We start from the raw sequence: 17358 nt of genomic DNA, 5'->3' as shown, positions 1-17358 counted from the left end.
GACTCCCAAGTTGCTTCTTTAGCAGCCTCTTTCTCTTCTTTCTTCATCTCCCATTATAACTCAACCTCCAACAGCTGTTGCTGGACTTGGTGGGTATGTTGTTAATGGCCCAGATCTCCTGCAGTTGCTCCTGCAACTTTTCTGTTTGCTGAAGGATTTTAAGTGGCAGCTGAACCTGAAGTGGAAGCAAAGTGCTGCCTTTCTGCTCCAGTATGTGTTGTCCATCCACAGTGACTTTCGGCTCCTGTAACTTCCTGATTGTCTATTACATTAATCATATCTGGCTGTGCTTTCCAGAGTGCTCTGTCAGGAACCACAGGGCTTGTTCACGCTCTGTTTCAGCTCCTCGGAACTTGTCCTGTTGCCTAGTTCATTTTCCACAATTGCAGCCTGGTGGCCATCAGCCTGGCATATTTTGGACTGTGAGTCCAATGAATTGCTTCTCCTCTAGAGTCAGGTCTCCCTGACCATGAGTACTGGCGCCAGCTGCCCTGTGACAGGAAGCATTCTGTATAACACAGGCCCCAGAAATTCCCAAAAACAATTCCTAGAGCGTCTGTTTTAGAAAAACATTTAATATTGATTTTAAAATGTTCCATGAGAGAGAATCCACCACAACCATTGCTAAATTGTTCCAATGATTAATTACTCTAACCATTAAAAATGTATGCCTTATTTCCAGTCTGAATTTGTCTAGCTTCAATTTCCAGCCATTGGATCGTATTATACCTTTCTCTGCTAGACAGAAGAGCCCATTATTAAATATTTTTCCCCAAATAGATGTTTATAGACTGTAATCAAGTGACCCTTTATTCTCTTTATTAAGCTAAATCTTGAGCTCCTTCAGTCTATCACTATAAAGCATATTTTCTAATCCTTTAATCATTCCCTGAATCTTTCTCAAAATCCTTCTTGAACTGTGGACACCAAAACTGGATACAATATTCCAGCAACTGATGCCCCAGTGCCAAAGACAAATACAAACCTCTCTACTCCTCCTCAGGATTCCCCTGTGTTTGCTTCCAAGGATTGCATTCATCTTTCTGGCCACAGTGTTGCACTGGGAGCTCATGTTCAGCTGATTATCCACCATGACCCCAAATCTTTATCAGAGTCACTACTTCCCAGGATAGAGTCCCCCTATCATATCACTATTTTCTTAGTTCCTAGATGTATACATTAACATTTGGCCAAACTTACCTGTTCATGCAGAGAAATTAACAACCAGTAGATCCACCTGTACACTGCTCCAACTCTAGAATTGTGCCCTTTATATTATAAGAAAGAGGACAATTAATGGCAATAGGGACTCTTGCTTCAAGGACATTCCAGAAGGGAATTCTCAGACAAGATCTCTTGCAAGATAAAAGCAATGGAAGGCCCAAAGATTTTTTTTTAATTGAGTTTGGAGAGGGAAGCTCTCCCTAAAGAACACCCATGCATACATCTCTTTTACTTGGAGGGGAAAAAAAGCAAAAATACATACTGTAGAAATTATACTTGTTTTCATAACTTCCCTCCCCATTTTATTCTCCCCAAGCCACCATAACCTCCTCATAGCTAGTCAATAAAAAATGGGAAAGGAAACTCATATACAAGAGTCTTCCTCCCGTTCAGCTTCACAGATTTCGTATATAGGGTAGGTTTAAAAAAACAACAAATTCTCCATGAGAATTGCAATTAGGCTGGCCTCCTTCTGTAAGAATCTATCAGTTTCCCATGAAACCAGGTTCTAAGAGGTTCTGAGACTTACCAAACAAATTTCAGTGGGATTACAGTTCTGTAATTTAGGGTACAATTGGTGTATAATTATTTTACATATCTATAATAAATTTACTGAATGACCATCTTTTTATGGTTACAGATTACGTAGACGAGTGTGCCAAGAGTTCTCCTGTAGATTATTTCTGGTATAGAGAAACTTTAAATATTTCCAGTTCCATTGATGATTCAGGCACCATACAGTGGTGGCTTTTACTGTGTTTAACATGTGCCTGGGGAGTACTGTATGTGTGCACAATCAGAGGCATTGAAACAACAGGAAAGGTACTACATTTTGTTTTATATGAGAGTGAGATATACAAATTCTATTGTGATTCCCTATTTATACAGGAGGATATGTGAAACTAGTTATATTATAAAAGCTACATATTTCATAAGCAAAAGTAATCCTATTGCCAATATCAATTTTTTTTAAAATGTCATATCTCAGTAATCCTTTTGAACAGGGAAGCAGGATGAATGAGAATTCAGTGTATGTGTGGATTCAGTAGGATCCAGCTCCATGATCTCAACAAGCCTTTCTCTCATTCTGTATCTTACTTACCTTTAAGATGTCTTAATGAATGATCCAATAGACTGATCTTTTTGGTCTGACCATTCTCAAATCATGTGTGTCTACCCTTATTGAGGTTTGTGCTCATCCCTCAATACTTACTATCTAAATACCAAATCCAAGGTTTTCAAAAATGAGTCCCGGTACCTAAAGTTAGGTTCCTAAGTGCATAGTTAAGCACTTAAATAAGTACCCTTATTTTTAAAGATGTTGAACATTCAGCAGCTCCCAAATTTTTGTAATAGCAACAGTAATAATCAGACATCAGGTTGTAGATTTGTTTTTCATAGTTTGCAGTCATGACTTGAATGCTGAAGAGTTACAACTTGCCTTAAATTGAGCACTGCCTCTCTCTCTATATATATTAATAACTCAAAATATACATGTGTACTGCATTTGTCAAACACAAGCATTCCAACAGTATGTTAATCATGACCAGTTTGACACTATTTTCTATTGTTTATCTGTTGTTTCACATTTAATTGTTTTCTCCTCTCATTTCTTTATTTTTCAAGAAACTATTTATGTTATAATTTTAAATATTTATATGTTCCTTCCTCAGGCAGTGTATGTAACATCAACTCTTCCTTATGTTGTGCTTACCATTTTCCTGATCCGTGGCTTGACATTGAAAGGATCAGTCAGTGGAATTGTATATCTATTCACTCCCAATGTAAGTGATTGGATTCTTTTGTCTGTGAATAAGGCCATTAAGTAGATATCTGTATCATTAAGGACAAGTAGAAAATAAACCCCTTCTATCAGTATATATTCTGACTATCCTTCAGGCATCCTACAAGCCATTTCCTTAAAGCTTGAGTTGGGTGGTAGAGCCCTTCTTTGCATTAGAGCAGTGGTTCCCAAACTTGGTTTGCAGTTTGTTCAGGGTAAGCCCCTGGCAGGCTGCAAGATGCTTTGTTTATCTGAGCGTCCGCAGGTACAGCTGCTTGCAGCTCCCAGTGGAACACATTAGGAAATTGTTAATAATTGCATGCTAGCCATTTGGGTCTTCTGTTGTAGACAGTCTCAAACCTATCACCATATCATGCTGATTATTCTTTCAGCCATGAAAGAATACATGCTCCCCTCAAATTATGTTGTTGAACTCCTGAATGGGCCAGAGGGATCATTCCAGAACAATGTGAACTGTTTTCTCACCTCCTACTACATTCTGCTTCTAGAATGCTTCCATACTCTACCAGTAGAAAGCACTCAGCCTGAGTTTGAAACATAAATGGTGGATTTAGAATGGGATTACAGTCCTATCTTGGAATTTTCTGTCCAGATATCTGTATTAAAATGATTTATTTTCAGAACAGTTTCTCACTGAAAGAAATGTTCAGCTGCCATGGGAAGCCAAGATATCAGGGTTTATCTGTTGATCAATCAGTGTTAAGTGGTACAACTTAAATACTTTTGGAGGAAAGAGATAAGGAACCTACTGTCACCTAAAGGAAGACAATCTTGTCTTTTTATATATTTGTTTAAAAAACTACTTATATTTAATTTTAACACATAAGAAACACAAAGAAAAGTTTATGAAAGCACTCATTTTGTTTGCTGTCCATGTTTTAAGAGTGAGAATTAACTATGTACCATTATCTCCAATGATCTTGTTCCAGTCACTAGTATCACTTTCTGATATTCAGCATAAGCTGTAATATTATATAACATAAGATGTCATATTATACATTCATGAAGCTTTTTGTCTTATACCTCAGGTTACTGAATTGACTAACCCAGTCACATGGCTGGATGCTGGAGCCCAGGTGTTCTACTCTTTCTCCCTTGCCTTTGGAGGCCTTATCGCCTTCTCTAGTTACAATTCTATTCAGTAAGTAGCAAGCACAAAAAATACAATTTGATGTCAGTATTTCATTATTTGAGATACAGTGTTGCAGTTAGACTCAGATCCAGTACATCTTCTTTGGAGGGATAAAAGAGTACAACTTCAACCCCCTTTTTCTCTGCATCCTTTGAAAACACTTGTTCTTTTTTCATATCCTAGCAGAGCACACTAATGCACTATAATACTAATGAATTCAGCATAATAAAGCTGTATGATGTGAATCACTACATACTGAATGTCTCTTCCCCCTTTCCCTCCCTCACCCTTTGGAGCAAAGCTATAAAGTAGGGGAGGAAATGGCAAAATAGGCCAGTCTCTGGGAACTTGTTTTTTTTCAGAACTCATCATGCCATGGGGTCCAGAAGCAGTGTAGCGTCAAAAGGCTCCTGGATAGATAGCCAGAGCCTCTGTAGGGCTCAACAACTCTGTAAATTTAAGGAGCAGAATCCAAATAAAGTCTGCAGCTGGGTAATCCCTGCTCCCTAAATAGGACAATTCCAAAGAAATTCCATCTTTGGGCAGTTCATGGCATTTCACATACTATACCTGAGTTTTCTCCACACATGGTGGACAATAACAACAAGGAGTCCGGTGGCACCTTAAAGATTAACATATATTTGGGCATAAGCTTTTGTGGGTAAAAAACGTACTTCTTCAGATGCATGGAGTGAAAATTGCAGAGGAAAATTCCTTTCCGACCCCAAATATGGTGATCAGTTAAACCCTGAGCATATGGCAAGACTCATCAGCCAGCACCCAGGAAAGAATTCTCTGTAGTAACTCAGATCCCACCCCATCTAACATCCCATCACAGACCACGAGGCATACTTACCTGCTTATAATCAAAGATCAATTGCCAAATTAATTGTCAATATTAGGCTATCCCATCATACCATCCCCTCCATAAACTTATCAAGCTTAGTCTTGAAGCCAGATATGTCTTTTGACCCCACTACTCCCCTTGGAAGGCTGTTCCAGAACTTCACTCTAATGATTAGAAACCTTCGTCTAATTTAATGTCTAAACTTCCTAGTGTCCAGTTTATATCCATTTCTTCTTGCGTCCACATTGGTACTAAGCTTAAATAATTCCTTTCTCTCCCTGATATTTATCCCTCTGATATATTTATAAAGAGCAATCATATCCCCCCCTCAGCCTTCTTTTGGTTAGGCTAAACAAGCAAAACTCTTTCAGTTTCCTTTCATAAGACAGGTTTTCCATTCCTCTGATCATCCTAGTAGCCCTTCTCTGTACATGTTCCAGTTTGAATTTATCTTTCTTAAACATGGGAGACCAGAACTGCACACAGTATTTCAGATGAGGTCTCACCAGTGCCTTGTATAATGGTACTAACACCTCTTTATCTTTACTGGAAATACCTCGCCTGATGCATCCGAAAACCACATTAGCTTTTTTAACAGCCATATCACATTGGCGGCTTATAGTCATCCTATAATCAATCAATACTCCAAGGTCTTTCTCCTCCTCTGTCACTTCCAACTGATGTGTCCCCAGTTTATAATCAAAATTCTTGTTATTAATCCCTAAATGCATGACCTTGCACTTTTCACTATTAAATTTCATCCTATTACTATTACTCTAGTTTACAAGGTCATCCATATCTTCCTGTATGACATCCCGGTCCTTCTCTGTGTTAGCAATACCTCCCAGCTTTGTGTTATCCGCAAACTTTATTACCACATTCCCACTTTTTGTGCCAATGTCAGTAATAAAAAGATTAAATAAGATTGGTCCCAAAACTGTTCCCTGAGGAACTCCACTAGTAACCTCCTTTCAGCCTGACAGTTCACCTTTCAGCATGACCCATCGTAGTCTCCCCTTTAACCAGTTCCTTATCCACCTTTCAATTTTCATACTGATCCCCATCTTTTCCAATTTAGCTAATAATTCCCCATGTGGAACCGTATCAAATGCCTTACTGAAATTGAGGTAAATTAGATCCACTGCGTTTCCTTTGTCTAGAAAATCTGTTACCCTCTCAAAGAAGGAGATCAGGTTGGTTTGGCATGATCTACCTTTTGTAAAACCATGTTGCATTTTGTCCCAATTACCATGGACCTCAATGTCCTTAACTACTTTCTCCTTCAAATTTTTTCCCAAGACCTTGCATACTACAGATGTTAAACTAACAGGCCTATAGTTACTCGGATCACTTTTTTTCCCTTTCTTAAAAATAGGAACTATGTTAGCAAATCTCCAGTCGTACGGTACAACCCCTGAGTTTACTGATTCATTAAAAATTCTTGCTAATGGGCTTTCAGTTTCATGTGCCAATTCTTTTAATATTCTTGGATAAAGATTATCTGGGCCCTCTGATTTCATCCCATTAAGCTATTCGAGTTTAGCTTCTACCTTGGATGTGGTAATATCTACCTCCATATCCTCATTCCCATTTGTCATACCATTATCCCTAAGCTCCTCATTAAAGACTGAGGCAAAGTATTTGTTTAGATATTGGGCCATGCCTAGATTATCCTTAACCTCCAATCCATCCTAAGTATTTAACGGTCCCACTTCTTCTTTCTTTGGTTTCTTCTTATTTATATGGCTATAGAACCTTTTACTATTGGTTTTAATTCCCTTTGCAAGGTCCAACTCTACATGGCTTTTGGCCTTTCTCACTTTATCCCTACATGTTCTGACCTCAATAAGGTAGCTTTCCTTGCTAATCCCTCCCATCTTCCACTCCTTGTAGGCTTTCTGCTTTTTCTTAATCACCTCTCTGAGATGCCTGCTCATCCAGCTTGGTCTACAATTCCTGCCTCTGAATTTTTTCCCCTTTCTTGGGATGCAGGCTTCTGATAGTTTCTGCAACTTTGACTTGAAGTAATTCCAGGCCTCCTCTGCCTTTAGTTCTATTTTTGTTTATTCTTCCATCTAGTTTGAACTGAATTAGCTCATGATCACTCGAACCAAGGTTGTCCCCTACAACCATGTCTTCTATGAGGTACTCACTACTCACCAAAACCAAATCTAAAATGGCATTCCCTCTTGTTGGTTCAGCAACTATTTGGTGAAGGAATCCATCAGCTATCGCATCCAGGAAAATCTGAGCCCTATTATTATTACTAGCACTTGTTCTCAAATCTATATGTGGGAAGTTAAAGTCTCCCATGATCACACAATTCCCATTAGTGTTTACTTCATTAAAGAGGTCTCTATCCATATCCAAATCAGATCCCGGCGGTCTGTAGCACACCCCAAGCACTATCCCAGGAGAGGATCTAGTAGTTTCTTTCCCAATGTGATTTTTGCCCAGACAGACTCTGTCTTATCCATTCCATCACTTCTTATTTCTTTACAGTTTACCTCATCATTGATATATAATGCTACTCCACCACTTTTGCCTTTATTTCTGTCTTTCCTAAACAGCACATAGCCTTCAATACCTGTACTCCAGTCATGACTACTATTCCACTATGTTTCTTTTATCCCTATAATATCTGGTTTCACTTCCTGCACCAGTAGCTCTAGTTCCTCCATTTTGTTTCCTAGGCTCCTCGCATTAGTGTACAAACATCTTAATTTTTGCTGTTTGGCTTCACTTACATTTATCTGATTAGGCACAGACATTCTACCACCAGTATCACTTATTAGACTGGTATCTACACTACCCTTCCTCCTTATGTCCATTCTCCTACCCACGACTGTATCCTTTCTTGCTTTGTTTTCTTCTCTCTCAATGTTAAATTCTGGCGTGGAGATTACCTGGACATCTCCCAACTATCTCCCCCAATTCCTAGTTTAAAGCTCTCTTAATCAGTTGTGCCAGCCTCCATCCTAGAAGTCTATTTCCCTCCTTACTCAGGTGAAGTCCATCCCGAGAGAACAGTCCTCTGTCCATGAATGCTTCCCAGTGGCCATACATCCCAAAGCCTCAGGTCCACATCCCGTATCTTAGCACCTGGCAGACAGCACACCCTCCTGTTCTCTGGATCATCTCTAGTTACAGGCATGTCTATTCTTCTCAGTAAGGAGTCCCCGATCATGTAGACCTGCCTTTTCCTGGTGACAATGTGATTCTCTGGTCTATCCCCTGTCCCCTCTGGCTTCAAGTCCTCTCAATTTCTGTTGTCCCTTGCAATCCTCCGCAATCCATCCTGTATCCTCCTGGGGCTCATATTTGGTGTTGTCTCCATTGACTCTTCACCTCTTCCTATAGGACTAGCTGCTCTTCTCTTCTTCCTTGCCCTCTTACCTTCAGCGACCACCTGCTGTGCCCCTTCTTCATTTTCCAACTCTGCAAACCTGTTCCTGAGTTTTATTTCTCCTTTGCAGAACCTTCTTTTCCTCCGCCTGGTTCTCTTAGTCACATGCTTCTACCGTCCACTTTCCTCATCCAGCAGTCTCCCCTCAGAATTCTTTGGTCCTGCTTCCATCTGCAAGTCTGAGCTTTTCCCTTCAGCCTCCTCATGTCTTTGCTCCATCATCTGCTTGAACCCCCTTCTAAACTCGACCAGAGTTTCCACCTGCATCTCCAATTCTCGGATCTTTTCTTCCATCAGCTCTATCAGGCGGCACTTCATGCAGACGAAACTCTTTTCAGGTACCCCCTCCAGGATCATGTACATGCCGCAGCTTGCGCATCCAATCATCCTCATTGTGTCTTTCACTGCTGCCTCTGTATCGGTCATAGCCTTCCCACCTAAAACCTGTTAGTCCAGGAAACCAAACCAAAGTAAACCACCACCACCTACAGCAAACCAAACCCCCAACAGGCACCAGAACGCTGGCAGAACATCACTCCCTCCCTTCACTAGCTTGTTAATTCCTCTGCCTAGTCCCGCAAACTCCCCCTGTCAACTCCCACTAAAACTCCCCTGTTTACAGCTCTGTTTGCTGGCTCCTGTGCCGCTGCAGCTGTCTATGCGGCTGCCTGACTGTCTGGCTACCTTTATAGGACCCCTACACAGAGAAGCCCTGCCCCCAATCAGAGCTCAGCTTCTCTCCCAGCATACTGCCCCTACCAGCCTCCACACATATAGCTACAAAATACAATACACAAAATGCAAAAACCTTCTCCTCCAACAGAACTCCCACTGAAACTCCCCTGTTTACAGCTCTGTTTGCTGGCTCCTGTGCCACTGCAGCTGCCTATGCTCCCTTCTGATCAGGACATTTTAAGGTGGCTCAGCTCTCTGTGATATCCCCAGCAAGCCAGTCTTCCTAACAACCAGTGCCTGTATGTTGCTTTCTCTCCAAGGGCTATGAACTGTGTACTGCCAGCAGTTACAGGTTACCTCACAGCTTTTTCTCAGCAAGAACATTTATTCTTAAAGTAAAAGCATATAGAAAAGACATAACAAAACAATAAACAGATTTAAACACACTAAACGTATCAGGTGTTTGTCTTCTGGATGAGAAAGTAGTCCCTGAGTCAGTTAAAACCCAGTCTTTTTATATCAAAAATCCCTTTCTTTGTCTCTTGGTCTCTGAGAAACCCAGTTTGAACCAGAATATGCAAGCCTCCCAGGGAGTGATACCTCTCTGGAGGTGTTTACAGAGTGATTCACTTTAATCACTCCCACTGTTTTGGTTCATGGAGGAGGTGTGATACCCCTCTTCCTTGGAGTTGCATATAATTTATGACCCACAGTGATACATAAACTTAATACAATATGGTCCCCAAAGGGTTGCAATATCTGTCACAGTGTATATGATGCATCTTGCCTTATTTGAGCACACTATTCTGGATGTAAATCATAGAATATTAGGATTGGCAGGGACCTTAGGAGGTTATCTAGTCCAACTCCCTGCTCAAAGCAGGACCAATCCCCAGATTTTCACCCTAGTTCCCCAAATGGCCCCCTCAAGAATTGAACTCACAACTCTTGGTTTAGCAGGTCTATGCTCAAACTACTGAGCTATCCCTCCTTGGATGCACAGGACTTCTCATTGTTTCATGATTGTTGTGAGTATCTCTCAGCCAAGGTGAAGTTTTCAAATACAGGTGAAATACACCTCAAAAATGTAGATGCGCTCTTTGTGTAAGCTTTCATTTACACACACAGACAACTGGCATTTGAGGCCCTCAGGGCCTCTAGCTGCAGAGCCCCCATGATCAGGGAGAATAGATACAAGTCAAGGATAATTTTTTTTAAGAAAGTTTCTAGCTTTTTTTATTGTATAGAAAACCTTAAAGCAAATATAAGCTATGCAAGAGTTCTTGATTTGTAAGGGGTAAAATGTAAACTGGCCACTAGGGCTGACACTCTGTCACAGTGATTAGGAAAAGTCACATTATTCCTATTCTTTTCCCCTTCCCCCAACAAAACCAACTTGCAAGCATGGGAATGAGTGTGATACTCTTACATTCTATATTCTTATATTAACATAACACAAGAACCAGGGGTCACCAAATGAAATTAATGAGAAACAGGTTTAAAACAAACAAAAGGAAGTATTTCTTCACACAATGCACAGACAACCTGTGGAACTCTTTGCCAGAGGATATTGTGAAGTCCAAGACTGTAACAGAGTTCAAAAAAAAACTAGATAAGTTCATGTTGGATAGGTCCATTGATGGCTATTTGCCAGGATGGTGTCCCTAGCCTCTGTTTGCCAGAAGCTGGGAATGGGTGACAGGATGGATCACTTGATGATTATCTGTTCTTTCCCTCTGGGGCAACTGGCATTGGCCACTATCAGAAGACAGGATATTGGGCTAGGTGGAGCTTTGGTCTGACCCAGTATGGCTGTTCTTATTCTAATTCATCCTCTGACACATAATAATTTAACTTAATTACAACTTTATTTCTTCAAGTATAACTTTTGCATGTGATTGATTAATTTTAACTGTTTTGAAAATTTGATGTAGCTGTGTTATTCCTTCAGTCTAACTAAAGACAAAAATGACTGAGCAATGTTAAAGTTTTTTAAGGATACAGTTTTAAATTAATTTTATTTCAATCTAGTTAACTGATTTGTTTCTAAACTCTCAGAAATTTTTTTATATACATATAAATTAGTGTCCTGATCCGATGATAATTCCAATAACCAATTTTTAATATTATTTTTATATATATATATATATATATATATATATATATATATATATATATATATATATATATACTGGTGAAAATTCATTGATGTTTCTGTCTTTTGATTTACAGCAACAACTGTGAGAAAGATGCTGTGATTATCTCTATAATCAATGGTTTCACATCCATTTATGCAGCAACTGTCATATACTCCATCATTGGGTTCAGGGCAACAGAGAGATATGATGACTGTTTCGGCAGGTAAATTGTAATAAAACCTAATTATGCAGACTTTTGTTTAGCATGAGGGGAAGCAGCCTGACTTTCCACACCATTAGTTCAGTTAGAATTATTCTGTTATTCATGTGAATAGCACTTGCTTGCACAAGGAGCCCTATGGACCAGTTACAGGATCTGGTCTCATACTGCTGACTGTAACTTAAAAAAAAAATCATGATCATGTCCAAGATCAATAACTTTTGATCATCTGATTTTCTAAGATGTGTTTATTTAATTGTAAATGAAAAGTAAATAACCCAAAATGATGGTACCATAATGAGCGGCAGTTGTTTGACCTGTCCGCTTCTTCCACCTATAGGCACCCTAGCCTTGGAAGGTTCTGAACAGTGATGTTCCAGTCATTGATATTCCATTTTGTGAGATAATTTTGTCAATACAGTTCTTTCAGAAATAGCTATTAAGGAGGCAATTCCCATTGGCACAGAGGTAGATCAAATTGGCAAAATAGCCACCACTAACCATGAATACTGAAATAACTATAGTTTTACATGTAATGGGACAATTTACCACTGAATTCAGCAGAACTGTGTATTCTTACTAGTTCAGTGAAAATATTTTTGCAGAAAATTGGGTTTTCCACCAAACTTTTTTTATGTGTGTATGTGAAAAGGAATCATTTTCCCCTGAATTTTTATTTATTTCTTTTTGTCAAAAAACTGAATGCTTGAAAACCAAAAACAAGTTAGCCAAACCCAAGATATTTTGATTCAGATATCCTGCTACAGTTTGTCATGAGAGTTGTAGTTTGGTTTCCTCATGTCCCCATTCTCCTGTATAAACTAGGCTCCTCAGCTGGACTATATCTCCCATGATGCACCAAAGCTGGAGACTCCCATGATGTAACCATTTCTCTTCACCGTAAAGTGAGACTATGCTGCATCACAGGAGAGATAATCCATCCATAGAACCCAGGCTATAAAGATGAATGGTAGCATGAGAAACCATAACTACAACTCTCATGAGACCCTGGCATAATTTCTGAATTGTAGAATTTCAATTTTTGATTTTTTTGAAAGAAATTTTGAACTTTTCCATGGAAGAGTTAGACAAAAAAATTTGTTTTTTAAAGTCCACATCCAACTATCTGTACAGCTCACACTAGCAATGAATATGCCCCAGCTATTTTGTGGAACCAATTCTGCTGATACCTAGTTATGAAAGTAATTTCTTTAATTGTAAAAGTTAACATAATTTTGAATATATTTATATTCACTATTACCAGTAAGTATTGTAAAAAGAGTAATTAAAATCCTTATTTGACCTAAAATGTTTGCATAATAAATGCAAGAATAGCTGGTATACCCTATTATACACGTCTACATGACCCAAGTGGGAACAGGTGAGTAATTTTTGTTTGGTTTATTTGAGCAGGATTTAGATAATTTTTCTTTATCATAATTTAGGGACAGATTTTCAGCCCCGGGTCTCCAGATGTCTGTGTGCAGATTTGACTATGCACATAGCAGTACGAGTACTTTGTGGGAGCAAACAATTTGGGGCACATCCTCAGCGAAGTAGCCAGACTGAGTAGTTGAGCTGGGCAATGATGCAATATGTTTAGAAAAAGGTGAGAATCATCTCCCTTCCTCAGGTATGTGGATTGGCTGTGCAGCTGCTCCACATAAGGTACTTCATGGCCAAAATAGCCCTTAAGATATCCTCACTGCAAAATGGAGAACCCATAAGATCTGTACATCATTTGATCCTCTGGACCTCTCCCAGACATCTATATCTTTCCCCAATCTTTCTCTGAATGATGCTGTGCAGAGAATTCCTATGAAGCTGGATTCCATGGAGCTGGAATGCAGTTGCCATCCTTGCATAGTAGGACGAGATTGGATCTGTAGAATAAGAAACCAATACAATCCATATGGGCTGGATTTACCACTTCGTGTGGAATTTTTAATGTGGTGGGGCCATCCCAGTTTGCTGAGCTAGTCCCAAATTCAAATTTAGTACATGCCTTGTGGTGGGATAATCTATTTGCTTCTCATTAGGCTCAAATCTCTTGGTTCACTTGCATAACCATTGGGAAGCTGAGAATCAACTAAGAAATAAATGCCACTATTAGATACATATCAGATTTTATCAATTAGTTAAAAAAGGACTATTAATGTACTCCTATGATGGGGCGGGAAAACTTTTTGGCCTGAGGGTTGCATCGGGTTTCGTAAATTGTATGGAGGGTCGGTTAGGGGAGGAGGTTGTGGCCCGGCCCCAGCCTCCTATCTCCCCGCCGAGACTCCTGCCCCATCCAACCCCCCCTGTTCTCTGACAGACTCCTGCCCCATCCACACACAGCCGCTCCCTGTCCCCTGACCACCTCTGGACCCATGCTGCCCCATCCAATCCTTCCTCTCATTCCTGACGGCCCCCCAAGGACCTCTGTCCTATCCAACCACCCCTTCTCCCTGTCTTCCCCCAGAACCCCTGCCCCGGACTGCCCCCCACCACCCCATCCAACTCCCTCTCCTTCCTGACTGCTCCCCAGTACCCCTGCCCCCATTCAACCCCCTGTCCACCCCCGACTGCCCGACCCCTATCCACACCTCTGCCCCCTGACCACCATCCTGAACTCCCCTGCCCTCTATCCAACCCCCACTACTCCCTGCCCCCTAACTGCGCTGTCTGGAGCTGCCACTGCCACCATGCAGCTCAGATCACTGCCCCAGGAGCTCATAGCATTGTGCTGGCGGTGGAGCAAGCGAGCTGAGGCTGTGGGGGAAAGCGGACAGCAGGGGATGGGCTGGGGGTGAGCCTTCTGGGCCAGGAGTTCAGGGGCTGGGCAGTACAGTCTTGCAGGCTGGATGTGGCCTGTGGACTGTAGTTTGCCCACCTCTGTCCTATGAGAAGTCATACATATGAAAAGCATCTGGGGGTTATAGTGGATCACAGACTGAATGAGAGTCAATAGTGTGATTCAATTGTGAAGTATCATTTTGAAGTGTATTAACAGGAATGTTGTGTGTAAGACATTAGAGATAATTGTCTCCCTCTACTCAATACTGGTGAGGCATCAGCTGGAGCACTGTATCCAGTTCTGGGCACCACAGCTTAGGAAAGATGTGGACAAATTGGAGGAGAGCAACAAAAATGATAAAGGTTTAGAAAACTTGAACTATGATGAAAGGTCAAAAATACTGAGCATGTTTGCTTGAGAAAAACAGAGTAAGAGGATACCTGAAAACAGCTTTCAACATGTTAAGGGACCTTACAAAGAGGATGGTGGTCAGTATGTCTGTTCACATGGTCATCGTGCTGGTCAGGGCTTCTTCACTGAATCTGGACTACTCTTCCAGCCTGACTGCAGCTGTGCACCAGCCAACTTCCTGAGTTGGTTTTCTACCCCTGGTTTCAGGCTGATCTGACAGTGATGTCCTTGAAGCACTGTCAGCTAGAAACTTTATTTAGTTATTTACAATGATCAGGATGTAGGATGACTCACTTTTGCTTGATTTCACCTTCAAGTGGAAGAACTAACAACTCTAAACATGAGTTGATCTCTATTGGGTTGAGGGAGGTCCTTTTCCCTGGTACTGGTTTCCTCTTAAAGGTACAGATCTTACAGTCCTCACACTACTCCTGCATGTCCTTGGGTCAGGTCCGCACAGTAAAACCACCTGCGGACATCCATCATAGTCTTTTTAGCTTTTAAGTGGCTGGAAGCATTGTGGTAGGCTTGGAGAACCATCTCAGCTCCTGGTGGAGGCAGAACAGCCTGGGTAATTTCTTCATTTGTACTGGGATCCCAAGTGCTACATACCAGTCTTCACCTCAGCTCCTATAAATGGATCCACTGCCTCAGCTTCCAGCTGTCTGGTGGCTTCCAGGATAACCGTTTGCACTCAGTGCCAGAGAGCACTGTTATCCTGAAATATTTCTAACACTTCCATCATCTCTAAACCTTTATGCTTTGGGGCATTTCTGGCATAAGTATAGATAGGCAGCCTTGAGGTCCAGCATTCCTCCAATGTTCTCAGTTTGGCAGAGTTCATGTATGTGATCTGTATATATAGTGATGTGAGCCACTGTTAAGTAGCCCTTCTTAGTTATGGCTTTGTCCAGAGGCAGGAATTCTAGCTTGGAAGAGCTGTAGCATTTGTCATTCTACTCTGATACAATCATTTCTCAGCTGGCATATGCAATTGCCATCTCCTGTACATCCTGGTCCTAGCAGAAGACAGTGCCCAGTCCTTTGTTGCTAGTATCTGTATAAAGTTTGAAAATATGGATGTGTTCCAGGTAAACTAGTACTGGTGTTCCTACCATGGCAAACTTTAAGCACTCAAAGACCTCCTGACATTCCTCAGTCCAATCCATGAGACTCCTATTGGCCACTCTGCCCTTTAATCCTCATAATGGGGCATGTTGGTGAACCCAGCCTTGGCAAAGTCCTTTATGAAAGTCTTGTAGTATTTAACAAACTCTAGGCATGTATATAAAATGGTTGCCCACATCTTAACAACTCGGATCTTTTCTACGTCAGAGAAGATCCTATCTGCTCTTTCGTTATGATTGAGGTATGCCACTTTCTCCTTTAACAGGTGGTACTTTGAAGATTTAATCTTCAGCCCATATTGGATTAGTTTGGTGAACGCAACATCTAGATAGTTCATGTGACTTTCATAAACCTTTGACAATACAATGTCGTCATCCAGGTACAGAAGGACAGTCTGGAAATACTTGTTGCCTAGGCAATGCTCTACCAGTCACTGGAATTTCTCCATCTCATTGAAAAGCCTGAATGGCGTGCATGAAAATTCACAGAATGTCATCGGCGAGATAAATGCTATCATGCCTGGTCCTCTAGGGCAGTGGTCTCCAAAGTGGGGTGCGCAAGAGGATCCTTCAGGATGCACGGCAGGAGAAGCGCCACTTTTTTTTTTCCTTTTGGCAGTTCGGCTGGGAGTCTGAGCAGCTTTTTTTTTCCCTTCCCTCAGCAGGTTGGCTATATTTGGACTACATTTCTGCAGCGAGGATAATTTATTGCCACATCATGAAGTATATTTTGATTCAACCCCCATAAAGGAGATATCTGAGAAAGGAAAACAGCTTCTAAGAATACAATTCTACTTGATAGTACAAAATGGTGAATTTCAGAAGTAAACTATTCATCATAAATCTGTTCTGTTGTCCTTTTGTTAATGATATGGTTAAAACAAAAGCTAGTGTGTCCTAATTTTGACACTCTCACTCATAGAATCATAGAATATCAGGGTTGGAAGGGACCTCAGGAGGTCATCTAGTCCAACCCCCTTCTCAAAGCAGGACCAATTCCCAACTAAATCATCCCAGCCAGGGCTTTGTCAAGCCTGACCTTAAAAACCTCTGTTGCTTATCACCTTACTCTAGGAACAGTCCCATTGCAATCAGTGATGCTACAAAACATAAGAGCTGAGTAAGGGGATCAGTATCTAATCCTCAATAAACATCAGTATGATAGTTTTGTATTCAATTTTGATTAAAATTAATTAGATAAATTTAAGAACTTATAAAAAGCCACCATAAATTCTTAAGATTTTTCTGGTTTTTTTTTAAACTAAACAAGAGGATCCTTCAGGGTGTGTGGCAGGAGGAGCACCGCTGGAGCAGCACCACTTTTTTTTTCCCCCACCCTCAGCAGTTTGGCCGGGAGTCCGAGCGGCTTTTTTTTTTAACTTCCCTGGAAAGTTCGGCCGGGAGCCGGGGGTACATGCTCAAAAATTTTTTACTGATGGGGTGCACGAGCAAAAAAGTTTGGAGACCACTGCTCTAAGGCCATCTGTATCTGCCAACATCTGCTAGCCATATCATTAGGGAGGCAGATTGAAGAGCAGCTTCACTGAGGAAGGGGATGTGCATCTTTACGTGTAAATTGGTTGAGTTTCCAA

At 40.9% G+C, this 17358-nt stretch overlaps 1 protein-coding gene across 1 annotated transcript in view; it reads left to right on the top strand.

Moving 5' to 3' along the window:
• SLC6A19 (solute carrier family 6 member 19) overlaps positions 1-17358 on the top strand; it is an 83224-nt gene that overhangs the window by 34280 nt on the left and 31586 nt on the right. The window contains exons 4-7 of the mRNA XM_050939731.1: positions 1865-2046; positions 2898-3008; positions 4057-4169; positions 11321-11449. Of these exons, the coding sequence (XP_050795688.1) occupies positions 1865-2046; positions 2898-3008; positions 4057-4169; positions 11321-11449 (535 nt within the window). The remainder of the gene's footprint in view (positions 1-1864; positions 2047-2897; positions 3009-4056; positions 4170-11320; positions 11450-17358) is intronic.

This window comes from Gopherus flavomarginatus, chromosome 2, assembly GCF_025201925.1.
Source record: "Gopherus flavomarginatus isolate rGopFla2 chromosome 2, rGopFla2.mat.asm, whole genome shotgun sequence".
Taxonomy (NCBI): Eukaryota; Metazoa; Chordata; order Testudines; family Testudinidae; genus Gopherus; species Gopherus flavomarginatus.
The sequence above is the reverse complement of the archived record's forward strand: the minus strand, read 5'-3'. Positions and strand labels throughout refer to the sequence as shown.